The sequence below is a fragment of the Tachyglossus aculeatus genome, chromosome 23 (assembly GCF_015852505.1).
Source record: "Tachyglossus aculeatus isolate mTacAcu1 chromosome 23, mTacAcu1.pri, whole genome shotgun sequence".
NCBI lineage: Eukaryota > Metazoa > Chordata > Mammalia > Monotremata > Tachyglossidae > Tachyglossus > Tachyglossus aculeatus.
In genome coordinates this window covers 6,257,020-6,274,198 of record NC_052088.1, presented here as the reverse complement: position 1 = coordinate 6,274,198, position 17,179 = coordinate 6,257,020, and the positions used below count along the sequence as shown (strand labels likewise).

The 17,179-nt window shown below is 44.6% G+C and overlaps 1 protein-coding gene across 1 annotated transcript in view; it reads right to left on the bottom strand.

Moving 5' to 3' along the window:
• Positions 1-13,532, bottom strand: part of RAD51B (RAD51 paralog B) — a 43,646-nt gene extending 30,114 nt beyond the window's left edge. The window contains exons 1-2 of the mRNA XM_038765437.1: positions 13,430-13,532; positions 9,807-9,920 (exon numbers count right to left, since the gene is read on the bottom strand). Coding sequence (XP_038621365.1) covers positions 9,807-9,920; positions 13,430-13,513 — 198 coding nt within the window. The 5' untranslated portion in view covers positions 13,514-13,532. The remainder of the gene's footprint in view (positions 1-9,806; positions 9,921-13,429) is intronic.
• Positions 13,533-17,179: the final 3,647 nt, after the last annotated feature.

Here is a 17,179-nt window from a genome sequence, read left to right as displayed (position 1 = left end):
TATATTTATTCGCTACAAAGTGGCAGAGCTATGAGAGTTTTATACTAACGATGGTATTCGTTAAGTGCTTACTAGGTACCGGGCACTGTACTAAGCGCAGGGTAGAAACAAAATCATCAGGTTGGACACAGCCCCGTTCCTATATGGGGCTCACAGTCTAAGTAGGTGGGAAAACAGGTTTGGGCTCAGGTCCTCCTGGATGGGGATCAGAAGTCTGAAGGAGAAGCTGCCTTGGGCTTCTGAGGTGATGGGGCTTGTGTGGTGGTGGGGGGATCTGCTGCATCCCAAAATTTTGCCTCCAGGCTCGAAAGGAGACGTTGGCTCCTCCCTATCAAAACTCTCTGGAGGTATTATCCTACTCAACCTTACTAAAGGAGCATAAATCATTATTCCCATTTGACTGTCATCTAGAGGTTAAAAATGGTTAAGCCAAACTTCAACTGTACATCGTAGTAAATCTAGGCCAGGCAACAATACATGGAGGGCTAAAGGACGACGAATCTGGACCAAAAAGGAGAGGTTGAGACATAGCACTAAAGGGAAAGACTTTGCCAAAAACATAGGCTGGAACCGCACGGAACAAACTGAACCATTTGAAAAATTCTCCCGGAATTTGCCTGTGTTTTATCAGAGTCAATGCCACCTGATTCATTAATAATAATTATTATTATGGTATTTGTTAAGCGCTTACTATGTGCCAGGCACTTTCCTAAGCACTGGGGGTAGTTACAAGGGAATCAGATTGCCCCATGTGGGGCTCACAGTCTTAATCCCCATGTTACAGATGTGGTAACTGAGGCACGGAGAAGCTAAGTGGCTTGCCCAAGGCCATACAGCAGACAAATGGTGGAGCCGGGATTAGAACCCACATCCTCTGACTCCCAAGCCTGTGCTCTTTCCACTAAGCCTTGCTGCTTCCCACTAGTTGATCAATGGTAATAATAATAATAATAATGATGGCATTTATTAAGCGCTTACTATGCGCAAAGCACTGTTCTAAGCGCTGGGGAGGTTACAAGGTGATCAGGTTGTTCCACGGGGGGCTCAGAGTCTTAATCCCCGTTTTACAGATGAGGGAACTGAGGCACAGAGAAGTGAAGTGACTTGCCCAAAGTCACCCAGCTGACAATTGGCAGAGCCGGGATTTGAACCCTTGACCTCTGACTCCAAAGCCCGGGCTCTTTCCACTCAGCCACGCTGCTTCTCTGGTAGTTAATCAATCTATCGTACTTATTGAACACTTACTATTTGCAGAGCACTGTACTAGGCACTTGAGAGAGTAAGTACAATAGACTCAGTAAACATATTCCCTACTCATAACGAGCTTAATGTTTACTGCATGCAGATTACTAAACTAAGCGCTGACAAGAGTCCAATGGATTCAATAATAATAGTAATAATAATTGTGGTATTTGTTAAGCACTTACTAGGTGCCAGACACTGTATTCATTCATTCATTCATTCAAACGTATTTATTGAGCGCTTACTGTGAGCAGAGCACTGTACTAAGCGCTTGGGAAGTACAAGTTGGCAACATATAGAGACGGTCCCTACCCAACAGTGGGCTCACAGTCTAGAAGGGGGAGACAGAGAACAAAACAAAACATATTAACATATTAAAACATAAAACATATTAACTGTACTAAGTGCTGGGGTGGATACAAGCAAATCCGGGAGTCAGAGGTCGTGGGTTCTAATGTCAGCCCGTTGGAGGGTAGGCACCGTCTCTATATGTTGCCGACTTGTACTTCCCAAGCGCTTAGTACAGTGCTCTGCACACAGTAAGTGCTCAATAAATACGATTGAATGAATGAATGAATCCCGGCTCCGCCGCTTGTCAGTTGCGTGACTTTGGGCAAGTAACTTCACTTCTCTCTGCCTCAGTTCCCTCATCTGTAAAATGGGGATTAAGGCTGTGAGCCCCACGTGGGACAATCTGATTACCTTATACCTACCCCGGTGCTTAGAACACTGCTTGCCACACAGTAAGCACTTAAATACCATCATTATTATACTAATTTGGCCCTGAGCAGGTTTGCCTGTGTTGATTTAGGGCAAAAATGTGAATTTTCCACAGGAAAATCAGCCTGACCCGGACATAAATAACCAGAAACAAAAGTCAGGAAGAAAGGAATCTGCTCCAAATGAAGTGGTCTATTTCTTAGAGTTCTGTGAAACTGTTAAAACAAGCCTTAGTTCACCTGAGGCAGGGGAACATTTATGCTTGAACAGTAGGAATGCAAAAGACTCTCTTCAACTGGGAATAACAATAATAATAATGATGGCATTTGTTAAGCGCTTCCTATGTGCGAAGCACTGTTCTAAGCGCTGGGGGGGATACAAGGTGATCAGGTTGTCCCACGTGGGGTTCACAGCCTTAATCCTCATTTTACAGATGAGGGAACTGAGGCTCGGGGAAGTTAAGGGACTTGCCCAAGGTCACACAGCAGGCACGTGGCAGAGCCGGATTAGAACTCATGACCTCTGACTCCCAAGCCCGTGCTCTTTACACTGAGCCTTATAAATAGAAATTTAAATTAAAAACTCAAGCCCTGATATTTAGGGGAGGGAGGAATTGAGGGACAGGGATTGTGTCCATCCTGATTTGCTTATATCCACCCAGAGCTAAGTACAGTGCCTGGCACATAGTAAATGCTTAACAAATACCACAATTATTATTATTATTAGGACAGAGAGGAGGACAACAGACTTCTCCTGGAAATTCCTCCAAATTCCCTTCCAGTCTTGTGCTCTCACCCAAATGCCTGGGAACACGTGTTTCCAGAACTACAAGCAGCGTAGTCTAGCGGATAGAGCACAGGCCTGGGAGTGAGAAGGACCTGCGTCTTATCCTGGCTCTGCTACTTGTCAGCTGTGTGACCTTGGGCAAGTCACTTAACTTCTTTGTGCCTCAGTTCCCTCATCTGTAAAATGGGGATTAAGAATGTGAGCCCCACGTGGAACAACTTGAACACCTCATATCTACCACAGCGCATAGAACAGTTCTTGGCACTTAGTAAGTGCTCAACAAATACCATTATTATTATTATAATTCTCTCTGCCTCAGTTACCTCATCTGTAAAAGGGGGATAAAAAAATGTGAGCCCACGTGGGGCAAGGACTGTGTCCAACCTGATTAGCTTGTATCTACCCCAGGGCTTAGTAAGTGCTTAACAAACACCGTCATTATCATCATCACTATTAACTACAAACAATTGCAGATGGAAGTTGCCAACTTGTACTTCCCAAGCGCTTAGTACAGTGCTCCGCACACAGTAAGCGCTCAATAAATATGATTGAATGAATGACTGAATGAAGTGGGGCGTTCTGGAAGAGATGCATCCATGGAGTCGCTATGGGTGGGAGACGACTCGACACCATAAGACAAGATGGCAAAACGCGTACAAATTAACATGTACCCATTTGGGTTGCCTGGATTCTCCCAGTCCCCCTAGATTGTAAGCTCACTGTGAGCAGGGAACGTTTCTACCAACTCTGTTATACTGTATTCTCCCAAGAGCTTAGTAGAGTAGTGAGCGCTCAATAAATATGATTGATTGGTTCCATGTGAACTCCTTGATGGAAGGAGCCAAGTCTTCCCCACCCCAGAGTGCCAATGGACAGTCAACCAATGTTGGTCATCGCTTCACCCGCCGCCCTGCTGAATTCCTTTTTTCAATTTTAAACTTGCTCAGGATGGCTTGGGTCAGGAGGAAATGTGGTTGGGGTGGGAGTTGGGGGAATCAATCAATTTATTGAGCGCTTACTGTGTGCAGAGCCACTGTACTAAGCGCTTGGGAAGTACAAGTTGGCAACATACAGAGACGGTCCCTACCCAACAGTGGGCTCACAGTCTAGAAGGAGAAGAAGCCAGGTCCAAGGTCACAGCTGAAAGTAAACAATCAATCAAATTTATTGAGCGCTTACTGTGTGCAGAGCACTGTACTAAGCGCTTGGGAAGTACAAGTTGGCAACATATAGAGACAGTCCCTACCCAACAGTGGGCTCACAGTCTAGAAGGGGGAGACAGAGAACAAAACCAAACATATTAACAAAATAAAATAAATAGAATAGATATGTACAAGTAAAATAGAGTAATAAATATGTACAAACATATATACATATATACAGGTGCTGTGGGGAAGGGAAGGAGGCAAGATGGGGGGGATGGAGAGGGGGATGAGGGGGAGAGGAAGGAGGGGGCTCGGTCTGGGAAGGCCTCCTGGAGGAGGTGAGCTCTCAGTAGGGCCCCGAAGGGAGGAAGAGAGCTAGCTTGGAGGATGGGCAGAGGGCATTCCAGGCCAGGGGGAGGACGTGGGCCGGGGGTCAACGACGGGACAGGTGAGAACAAGGCATGGTGAGGAGGTTAGCGCCAGAGGAGCGGAGGGTGCGGGCTGGGCTGGAGAAGGAGAGAAGGGAGGTGAGGCAGGAGTGGGCGAGGTGATGGACAGCTTTCGGTCAAACGATAATTAAAGGTCCTTTATAAAGAAGCAGGCAAACATTGCCGTTTCCCAGATACAAGAACGCGTGGACGGTGCCCCAGAACACTGGGGTCATCGCCCAGACACAGAAGTCAACCATCCAAATGTGAGGTTGCAGTCCACAGGACCAAATAATGGACGGGTGGTCTTTACAGCTTCTCTAAATCAGAGAATAATTCTTGTTTTCTAAATAAACCTTCATAAAAATCCAAGTGTTTCTGGCGTATCGACGGTCACACGTTCACTAGGGATTTCACGAAGTGCTCCTGTTTCATGGGGGTGGGGGGCTTCCAGCCCATTCTCCTGCAGAGCCAGCAAGGCGGCCTTCCTTGTATTCTCTGGAGGCCTCTTCTAGGGGGACGACAGCGTGACCTCGGTGCTCTCGGGAATGGCAGATGGCCATTTTGTCTTCCTCACAGAACAGGTCAAAGTCCTCTCGGTGTGTCCCACAGCCGCCATCATCTTCCAGCCTCGGCTGGAAATGCTGGCTGAGCTGGCCGGTGAGCCAGACAAGGGCCACAGCCATCTTAGGCTCTTCAAGTCAGGGCTGAGAACTTCCTCAGAGTTAGGGATAAACCTCCCAATAATCCCCTAGGCCGCATCATCATCATCAATCATCATCAATCGTATTTATTGAGCGCTTACTATGTGCAGAGCACTGTACTAAGCGCTTGGGAAGTACAAATTGGCAACATACAGAGACAGTCCCTACCCAACAGTGGGCTCACAGTCTAAAAGGGGGAGACAGAGAACAAAACCAAACATACTAACAAAATAAAATAAATAGAATAGCTATGCACAAGTAAAATAAATAAATAAATAGAGTAATATTTATTACTCCCTTAGACCCCATCCAAGAGGAATGTGGTGCTGTCATCTCTTGCCCTAAAACAGGCTTGCAGATAGCTGTGCACTGGGGTAGATACAAGAGAAGCAAATAAGGATGATAATAATAGATTTAAATGTGTACAATGTGCCAAGCACTGCTACCGGGCGCTGGGGTAGATAGAAGGAGATGATGATAATAATAATCATCATCATAATAAATAACAATAATGGTATTTGAGCTTTACTCTGTGCAAAGCACTGTACTAAGCCCTCGGGGAGATGCAAGATAAATAATAGTAGTAACGATAAGAATAATAATAATGGTGGCATTTGTTAAGCGCTTGTGCCTTGCGAGCACTGTACTGAGCGCCAGGGTAGAGAGAGTATAAGCAGATGGGACACAGTCCACGTCCCACTCAGGCTCCCCGGGGCTCTAGGGAGGGAGAGCAGGTAGTGGCATGAAGCTGAGGGATCTTTGCGTGCCTTGCAGGACGCCTTCGATGATGCCGTGAAGTACTTCGGAGAAAACCCCAAGACCACCCCACCCTCCATGTTCTTCCCGGTCTTCGTCCGATTTGTGAAAGCGTACAAGGTGAATGGAGACTCACGGTGCGCGCCTGGGGCTGGAGCCGGCCTGGGGCCTCAAGGGGATTTATGGAGCACTTACTGGGGGCAGAGCACCCTACTAAGCATCTGGGAGAGTATAATATAACAACAAACAGACCCATTCCCTACCCACAGTGAGCTTACCTCTAGAGGGGGAGACAGACATCACTAATAATAATGATAGTATTTGTTAAGCACTTACAATGTGCAAAGCACTGTTCTAAGCGCTGGGAAGGTTACAAGGTGATCAGGTTGTACCACAGGGGCCTCACAGTTTTAATCCCCATTTTCCAGATGAGGTAACGGAGGCACAGAGAATAATAATAATGATAATGATGGCATTTGTTAAGTGCTTACTATATGCAAAGCACTGTTCTAAGCACTGGGAGAGATACAAGGTGATCAGGTTGTCCCGTGTGGGGCTCACAGTCATCATCCCCGTGTTACAGATGAGGGAACTGAGGCTCTGAGAAGTTAAGTGACTTGCCCAAGGTCACACAGCAGACATGTGGTGGAGCTGGGATTCGAACCCATGACCTCTGACTCCAAAGCCCGGGCTCTTTCCACTGAACCATGCTGCTTCTCGAAATAAAAAAATTAGAAATACTAGAAATAAATAAATTATGGATATGTGCATAAATGCCACCCTGGGCTAGCTTTCTGTGGGGGAGAAAGGCATGCCCTAGTGGAAAGAGCAGAGGGCCTGTGTTCGAATCCTGACTCTGACACAGGTCTGCTATGACACCTAGGGCAAGTCGCTTCTCTGTGCCTCAGTTATCCCAGCAGTGAAATGGGGATTAAAATCCCATTCCCCCAGATTTAGGCTGAGACTGTGAGTCCCATGTGGGACAGGGATTGTGTCCAACCTGATTAACTAGTAGTAATAATAATAATAATAATAATAATAATAGTATTTGTTAAGCACTGGGGGAGATACGAGGTGATCAGGTTGTCCTACATGGGGCTCACAGTCTTAATCCCTATTTTACAGATGAAGGAACTGAGGCACAGAGAAGTGAAGTGACTTGCTCAAAGTCACCCAGCAGACATCTTCCCCAGAGCCTAGAACAGTGCTTGGCACGCAGTAAGTGCTTAACAAGTACCATTATATATACTCAGGTATATCTACATACGTCTACATATATAGATATATCTATATATCATAAATAAATGTATATGTATGTATGCATATATGTGTGTGTATAGATAAGTCACACAGCAGACATCTTCCCCAGAGCCTGGAACAGTGCTTGGCACGCAGTAAGTGCTTAACAAGTACCATTATATATACTCAGGTATATCTACATATGTCTACATATATAGATATACCTATATATCATATAAATAAATATATATGTGTATGTATAAATAAATAAAACAACTTTTCCAGAAAACCTCATGGGAGACCTCGCGTTCACAAATCTTAGCCTTCTTTGAGTTTTCCAGCAGCCTCAGATTGGCCGCCCGTAGATTTGTCGAAACTCTTCTTGAATTTATTCATATTTCCCGCCTGCCCTAATTTCCTGAGGTAATTAAATACCAAATGTTTATTACCCACTAAGTGAAGACTTGACACCTTTTGCTGAACTTAAGCCTACTCCTTTGAAGATACCACCTTCAACCTTTTCTGGGGTTGTGGGATTTGGCGAACCGCAATACAGATTCATTCTGTCCGCACCTCTTGTGGTTTTGGGGAAATTCAATCATGCCTCCTCACAGCTTTCATCTTTTGAGGAAAAAGAGCTCTAATCTTGTCGGCATGCTCTCCCCCCAAAACTAGTCCCCTTTTCAATCATTTTAGTTGCTTCAGACCCTCCCTTCTGTTACAGAAACACATTTCTTTGTGGAGTAAAGCACTAGAGTGGATTGTGATTAAATAGTGGGATCCCTAACCAATCTCACTGAAGGAGAAAGCGGTAAAACCTCCCCATCCTTTGCCCCATTGACCTGACCACCTATTGCACTTTCCAAGCGCTTAGTCCAGTGCTCTGCACACTGTAAGCGCTCAATAAATACGATTGAATGAATGAGTAAAAGAGGAAGATGAGATTTTGACTAAGGCGGGAAGAAAAACCATTCCTGCTTCCCTCTGCTGAACATTTGCAGAGATGGTTTTTAGACTGTGAGCCCACTGTTGGGTAGGGACTGTCTCTATATGTTGCCAATTTGTACTTCCCAAGCGCTTAGTACAGTGCTCTGCACATAGTGAGTGCTCAATAAATACGATTGATGATGATGATGATGGTTGCAATGAATTCCTGTTAAAAATAAAAACCTCACATATGCTCACTGGATAATAATAATCAATCAATCAATCAATCAATCGTATTTATTGAGCGCTTATTGTGTGCAGAGCACTGTACTAAGCGCTTGGGAAGTACAAGTTGGCAACATATAGAGACAGTCCTTACCCAACAGTGGGCTCACAGTCTAAAAGAATAATAATGATAATAAAGGCATTTGTTAAGCACTTACTATGTGCCAAGCACTGTTCTAAGTGCTGAGGTAGATATAAGGTAATCAGGTTGTCCCATTTGGGGCTCCAAGCGCTTAGTACAGTGTTCTGCACACAGTAAGCACTCAATAAATACGACTGAATGAATGACTGAATCCCCATTTTACAGATGAGGGGACTGAGGCACAGAGAAGTGAAGTGAGTTACCCAAGGTCACACAGCAGACGTGTGGTGGGGCCAGGATTAGAACTCAAGTCCCTCTGACTCCCAGGCATGGGTTCTGGCCACTAGACCACGCTACTAATAAAGCAAAGCTCCACAATACTTTAATAATAATAATAATAATAATGGCATTTGTTAAGCACTTACTATGTGTAAAGCACTGTTCTAAGCACTGGGGAGGATACAAGGTGATCAGGTTGTCCCACGGGGGGCTCACAGTCTTCATCCTCATTTTACAGATGAGGGAACTGAGGCACAGAGAAGCTAAGTGACTTGCCCAAGGTCACACAGCTGACAACTGGCAGAGCCGGGATTTGAACCCATGACCTCTGACTCCCAAAGCCCGGGCTCTTTCCATTGAGCCACGCTTTGGTAATATTCTTATACTCTACTATTTCCCTACTCAATAATCTACTTCACTGTCTGCCACCCCTTGTAGATGACTTGAGAGTCAGACGACGTGAGTTCTAATCCCGGCTCCTCCACTTGTCTGCTGTGTGACCCTGGGCAAGCCACTTAACTTCTCTGTGCCTCAGTTACCTCATCTGTAAAACGGGCACTAAGACTGTGAGCCCTACGTGGGACAAACTGATTACCTTGTATCTCCCCCAGCGCTTAGAATAGTGCTTGGCACATAGTAAGCGCTTAAATACCATTATTATTATTATTATTATTATTATTATTATAAACTCCTTTTGGGCAGGGATCGGGGATCAGCTCAGTTGCATTGAACTTTCCTAAGCACTTAGTACAGTGCTCTCCAATCAGTAAATGCTCAATAAATACCATTGCTGTAGTGATTGATTGCCAATTTCCTGAGGTTACAAAGAGAAGCGGCGTGGCTCAGTGGAAAGAGCCTGGGCTTTGGAGTCAGTGGTCAGGGGTTCAAATCCCAGCTCCGCCAATTGTCAGCTGTGTGACTTCAGGCAAGTCACTTAACTTCTCTGTGCCTCAGTGACCTCATCTGTAAAATGAGGATTAAGACTGTGAGCCCCCCGTGGGACAACCTGGTCACCTTGTAACCTCCCCAGCGCTTAGAACGGTGCTTTGCACATAGTAGGTGCTTAATAAATGCCATCATTATTGTTATTACTGCCTGAAATACAATTGAATACATGAATGAAGTAGTTGTGATTACCGACCTCCCTAAATCACATTTCTTTGCCTTAATAGGATCACATTCATTTGGGAAACGGAAAGGACGGAAGGCTTACAGTTTGCATTTTGGGGGCACAAGCCCTGCTGACCACGTGGAGAAGCTCACGGACTTTCGGGTAACTCTTCCCAGTCATCTTCATCAGTTCCATTGGGGACAGAGAAAGGAAATCCTGAGAAGACATAGGGAGGGGGAGGCGGAGAGAAAAAGAAAGCGGGAGAGAGAGAGAGAGAAAAAAGACTACAAATTAAGATGAACAACAAAAATTCTATGCCGAACAATGAAACCTTCTTACTCAATGTTTGATTTCATGTTTTAAGAGGATTTGATCTGGCCCTTTCTATCCCATTCTCATGCTAGGATTACATTTCATTCATTCAATCGTATTTATTGAGCGCTTACTGTGTGCAGAGCACTGTACTAAGCGCTTGGGAAGTACAAGTCAGCAATATATAGAGATGGTCCCGACCCAACAATCTCCTTTTTCCCCCTAGTTCTCCTTAATTCCGTGAAAGACTTATGAAGCAGTAACGACACAAGGCAGACCTTCTGGTTATCTAAAGAAATATATTAATGTCTGTCTTTCCCTCTAGGCCTGTAAACTCCTTGTGGGCAGCTTGTCTTAGTGGAAAGAACATGGGCTTGGGAGTCAGAGGTCGTGGGTTCTAATCTCGCCTCAGCCACTTGTCTGCTGTGTGACCTTGGGCAAACCACTTAACTTCTCCGTGCCTCAGTTACCTCATCTGTAAAATGAGGATTAAGACTGTGAGCCCCACATGGGACAACCTGATTAACTTGTATCTACCCCAGCGCTTAAAACAGTGCTTGGCACATATAGTAACCGTTTAACAAATATCATCAATATTATTACTGAATACCATCATTATTATAATTATTACTCTCTTCAGCTGTTAAAACGGTGCTCTGTACACAGTAAGTCCTCAGTAAATACCCCTGATTGACTCATGTTACCCCTCCCAAGAAAATTCCCAAGCACTAGGAGTAAATTCAAGGCAATCAAGTTGGACACAGTCCCAGTCCCACAAGGAGCTCAAAGTCTAAACAGGAGTCTATTTTATAGATGAGGAAACTGAGGCACAGAAAAGTTAAGTCACAGAGCAGACAAGTGGCAGAGGCACGATCAGAACCCAGGTCTCCTGAGATTAAGACCGTGAGCCCCTTATGAGACTTGAATCAATCAATCAATCAATTGTATTTATTGAGCGCTTACTGTGTGCTGAGCACTGTACTAAGCGCTTGGGAAGTACAAGTCGGCGACACATAGAGACGGTCCCTACCAAACAGTGGGCTCACAGTCTACCCCAGTGCTTAGAACAGTTCTTAGCACAGATTAAGCACTTAACAAATACCACAATTTTTATTATTTTTCTGACTCCAAGGCCTGTGCTCTTTCCACTAGGCCATGCTTCGCTTCCAACAATATGTTCCCAAGCACCTGTTCCAGGGTCTTTTATACAAGAGCCACTCGATAAATGATAAGGATAATGATGAAAATCTCTACACATTCAGTGCTCCCCAGAGATAAAAGCATACAGCTTCAGATTTCTTATTTTGGAAGAGAGATCATTTTCAATAGCCTTGCAAATATCTCATCAAACAACGACAGTGACTGAGTGCCAACTCTGTGCAAAGAACTCTACTAGATGCTTGGCAGATAGAAATATAATACAAACGATCGCTGCCCTCAAGGAGCTTAAAATCCATAAGCACCTACATGCTTAATAAGTGTCATAAAAATAAAGAGGGCTAAACCCCAATGGCAGCAAAGAGCAGAAGTTTGGAGTAATAATAATAATAACGTTCATATTTGTTAAGCGCTTACTATGTGCCAAGCACTTGGTGGGGGGAGTTACAAGGTAATCAAGATTGTCCCACGTGGGGCTCACAGCCTAAATTTTCCAGATGAGGGAACTGAGGCACAGAGAAGTTCAGAGACTTGCCCAAAGTCACACAGTTGACAAGTGGCAGAGCCAGGATTAGAAACCACAACCTCTGACTCCCAAGCCCATTCTCTTTCCACTGAGCCACGCTAAGTACAATAATGTACCTCAGTTTCCTCATTTTTATGGTAATTGTTCAGCGCTTACTATGTGCCAGGCAGTGTACTGAGCACTGGGGTAAATACAACCTAATCAGGTTGGACACAGTCCATGTCCCACATGGGGGATTCATTCATCCAATCGTATTTATTGAGCGCTTACTGTGTGCAGAGCACTGTACCTCCTTCCCTTCCCCACAGCACCTGTATGTATGTATATATGTTTGTACATATTTATTACTGTATTTATTTTACCTGTACATATCTATTCTATTTATTTTATTTTGTTAGTATGTTTGGTTTTGTTCTCTGTCTCCCCCTTTTAGACTGTGAGCCCACTGTTGGGTAGGGACTGTCTCTATATGTTGCCAACTTGGACTTCCCAAGCGCTTAGTACAGTGCTCTGCACACAGTAAGCGCTCAATAAATACGATTGATGATGATGATGATGATGAAGTACAAGTTGGCAACATATAGAGACGGTCCCTACCCAACAATGGGCTCACAGTCTAGAAGGGGGAGACAGAAAACAAAACAAAACATATTAACAAAATAAAATGAATAGAATAGATATGTACAAATAAAATAGAGTAATAAATACGTACAAACATATATATACAGGTGCTGTGGGGAGGGGAAGGAGGTAAGGCGGAGGGAGGGGGAGAGGAAAGAGGGGGCTCAGTCTGGGAAGGCCTCTGCATGGTTTTAATACCCATTTTACAGATGAGGGAACTGAGGCAGAGGGAAGTGAAGTGAATTGCCCAAGGCCACACAGCAGACAAGTGGCGGAGCCGGGATTAGAACCCAAGTCCTCTGGCTCCCAATCCCGGGCTCTCTCCACTAGACCACACTGCTCCTCATCTGCAAAATGGCCTTGGTCCCCATTTGGAATGAGGAGTAAATCCGATGTGACTATATTTTATATCCCTCCCAGCACTCAATCCAGTGCTTGGCACATAGTAAACACTTAATCATCATCATCAATCGTATTTATTGAGCGCTTACTGTGTGCAGAGCACTGTACTAAGCGCTTGGGAAGTACAAACTGGCAACATATAGAGACAGTCCCTACCCAACAGTGGGCTCACAGTCTAAAAGGGGGAGACAAAACCAAACATACTAACAAAATAAAATAAATAGAATAGATATGTACAAGTAAAATAAATAGAGTAATAAATATGTACAAACATCTATACATAGATACAGGTGCTGTGGGGAAGGGAAGGAGGTAAGATGGGGAGGATGGAGAGGGGGACAAGGTGGGAGGGGAGGGGGAGATGGGAGAACCAATCAATCAATCAATCAAATGTATTGAGCGCTTACTGCGTGCAGAGCACTGTACTAAGCGCTTGGGAAGTACAAGTTGGCAACATATAGAGACAGTCCCTACCCAACAGTGGGCTCACAGTCTAAAAGGGGGAGACAGAGAACAAAACAAAACATACTAATCAACACCATTATTATTACTATTGCTTACATATTGTCCCTCTCCCTGCGTGAGGGGATGTGGGATTCCAGGAATGGCCATAATTACCGGCCATAACTATGTCTGTGCAAAGATGGGCTTGAGAAATGTAATTAGGTGGTTATTTCTATTTTTCCTTTATGAAAAGAAGCATCACCTGACAGGTAACGATCTGATGGCGATTGAGCTGGTCGCAGAGTTCCTGAGATAAACCGGTTCTTCTCAGCTTCTTGCTGGCCATGTTGCTCCCAGGTGCGGATGATTTCTTACAAATGACTTTGCTGTAAGAGAAAACAGCAAACTAGAGGATAAGAAATGGTTGCAACAACCCACAAAAAGACACACACCCCCCTCCCCGCGCACAATGCTTTAATGAAATAAACAGATATGGCTCTGTGGTGTTTCTTTTATAATTACCGAATCCTTAAAACCATTTTAAGGGGCATCCAACTTTAGGAGAACCTTAACTATCCACTGAAGGGCCGCAATTTACATAGAGTTTAAAAGTTGTTGAAATATTAGTTGTTGTGCTAGTGCTAGAGAAGCAGCGTGGCTCAGTGGAAAGAGCCCGGGCTTTGGAGTCAGAGGTCGTGGGTTCAAATCCCGGCTCCGCCACTTGGCAGCTGTGTGACTTTGGGCAAGTCACTTCACCTCTCTGGGCCTCAGTTCCCTCATCTGGAAAATGGGGATTAAGACTGTGAGCCCCATGTGGGACAACCTGATCGCCTTGTAACTTCCCCAGCGCTTAGAACAGTGCTTGGCACATAGGAAGCGCTTAATAAATGCTATTATAAAATAATACTACCAAGGAAAATGGTAAAACCGCTTTCTCCAGACCGTTTGATAAAGAGTTTTGGTCACCACTGGTCTCGGATCACTTGGGAATAGTCTTGTCAGGAAGTAGAAAGATCTTTTTTCAAAATTCTTCCAAAACCCTATGATTCTTTTGCTCGTCTTGGTTAAGTACATTTCTTTGTAGAATTACTTTCCCAGGCAGTTATAACAGGGAACACTGCTGAAGTAAAGGCAGTGAATCCCTATGACGCTATTACTAAAACATTCCTTCCCTAATACTTCATCAATCATCATCAATCGTATTTATTGAGCGCTTACTGTGTGCAGAGCACTGTACTAAGCGCTTGGGAAGTACAAAATTGGCAACACACAGAGACAGTCCCTACCCAACAGTGGGCTCACAGTCTAAAAGGGGGAGACAGAGAACAAAACCAAACATAATAACAAAATAAAATAAATAGAATAGATATGTACAAGTAAAATAAATAAATAAATAAATAGAGCAATAAATATGTACAAACATATATACATAGATATACAGGTACTTCTTAAATAAAGTCTAATATGCCTTATAATCCTTAAAAAGACAGTGGAATGTACTGCTCTTAGTACAGTGACTGGCACAAAATTAGCACTTGACAAATATCCCAATTATTATTACTGACTCCAGTAATAATAGTGCTTAGCACAGTGCTTAGCACAGTGCCTGGTCCATAGTGAGCACTTAACAAATACCATCATCAACACTACCCACTGATCCACTATCCACCCACAGCGTGGCTCAGTGGATAAAGCCCAGGCCTAGGAGTCAGAAGGTCATGGGTTCTAATCCCACCTCCGCCACCTGTCTGCTGTGTGACCTTGGGCAAGTCACTTCACTGGGCCTCAGTTCCCTCATCTGTAAAATGGAGATTAATATTTTGAGCCCCTTGTGGGCAGGGACTGTGTCCAACTCGATTTTCTTATCTTCACCCCAGCGCTTAGTACAGTGCCTAACACATAGTAAGCGCTTAACAAATACCATCATCACCATCATCCATTGAACCACTGTCGAACCACTAACCATCCACTGAGCCACGCTGCTGCTGCTGGATAGAGTAAGGGCCCAGAATCAATCAATCAATCGTGTTTATTGAGCACTTACTGTGTGCAGAGCACTGTACTAAGCGCTTGGGAAGTACAAGTTGGCAACATCATCATCATCAATCATATTTATTGAGAGCTTACTGTGTGCAGAGCACTGTCCTAAGCGCTTGGGAAGTACAAGTTGGCAACATATAGAGACGGTCCCTACAGAACAGTGGGCTCACAGTCTAGAAGTCAGAAGGACCTGGGTTCTAATCCCACCTCTGTCACCTGTCCGCTGTGTGACCTTGGGCAAGTCGTTTCGCTTCTCTAGGCCTCAGTTGCCTCATCTATAAAATGGGGGTGAAGACTGTGAGCCCCAAGTGGGACAGGGTCTGTGTCCAAGCACCTGTCTCTATATGTTGCCAACTTGTACTTCCTAAGCGCTTAGTACAGTGCTCTGCACACAGTAAGCACTCAATAAATACGATTGATTGATTGATTGACGTATATACGTTTGTACGTATTTCTTACTCTATTTTATTTGTACATGTTCCTTCTATTTATTTTATTTTGTTAATATGTTTTGTTTTGTTGTCTGTCTCCCCCTTCTAGACTGTGAGCCCGCTGTTGGGCAGGGACCGTCTCTATAGGTTGCCAACTTGTCCGTCCCAAGCGTTTAGTACAGTGCTCTGCACACAGTAATAATAATAATAATAATAATAATTGGCATTTGTTAAGCACTTACTATGTGCAAAGCACTGTTCTAAGCGCCGGGGAGGATACAGGGTGATCAGGTTGTCCCACGTGGGGCTCACAGTCTTAATCCCCATTTTAGAGATGGGGTAACTGAGGCCCAGAGAAGTTAAGTGACTTGCCTAAGATCACACAGCAGACATGTGGCGGAGTCGGGATTCGAACCCATGACCTCTGACTCCAAAGCCCGGGCTCTTTCCACTGAGCCACGCTGCTTCTCTAAGTAAGCGTTCAATAAATATGATTGAATGAACCTGTCTAGCTTACCTCTACCCCAGCCCTTAGAACAGTCCTTGGCACATAGCAAGCACTTTAACAAATATAATAATAATAATAATGGCATTTGTTAAGCGCTTACTATGTGCAAAGCACTGCTCTAAGCGCTGGGGAGGTTGCAAGGTGATCACGTTGTCCCACGGGGGGTTCATAGTCTTCATCCCCATTTTACAGATGAGAGAACTGAGGCCCAGAGAAGTGAAGTGACTTGCCCAAAGTCACACAGCTGACAATTGCCAGAGCAGGGATTTGAACCCATGACCTCTGACTCCAAAGCCCAGGCTCTTTCCACTTAGCCACGTTGCTTCTCTGCAACGTATAATATTAATATAACCATAATAATAAACAATTATTATTATCATCATCATCATCATGCATAGAAGGGCCCAGGACCAACCAAGGCGATGCCACTTTCCAAAGTTCCCGCCAACGGCCCAGCCTGGGAACATCGCCGGTTCTGATTGGAGGGTCGCCCTACGCCTCCTAGCCAATCAGAGGCGCGGATAGACTCAAGCGGGCGCGTGGCACGCTGGGAGTTGTAGTTTCTAACATGACTGAAAGGTAATCATCCAGTCCATTGTGTTTATTAAACGCTTACTGGGGGCCTGAGGAAGCAGCTTGGCTCAATGGAAAGAGCACGGGCTTTGGAGTCAGAGGTATGGGTTCATTCATTCATTCATTCAATCGTATTTATTGAGCGCTCACTGTGTGCAGAGCACTGTACCAAGCGCTTGGGAAGTACAAGTTGGCAACATATAGAGACGTCAATCAATCAATCGTATTTATTGAGCACTTACTGTGTGCAGAGCACTGTACTTGGGAAGTACAAGTTGGCAACATATAGTCAATCAATCAATCGTATTTATTGAGCGCTTACTGTGTGCAGAGCACTGTACCAAGCGCTTGGGAAGTACAAGTTGGCAACATATAGAGACAGTCAATCAATCAATCGTATTTATTGAGCGCTTTCTGTGTGCAGAGCACTGTACCAAGCGCTTGGGAAGTACAAGTTGGC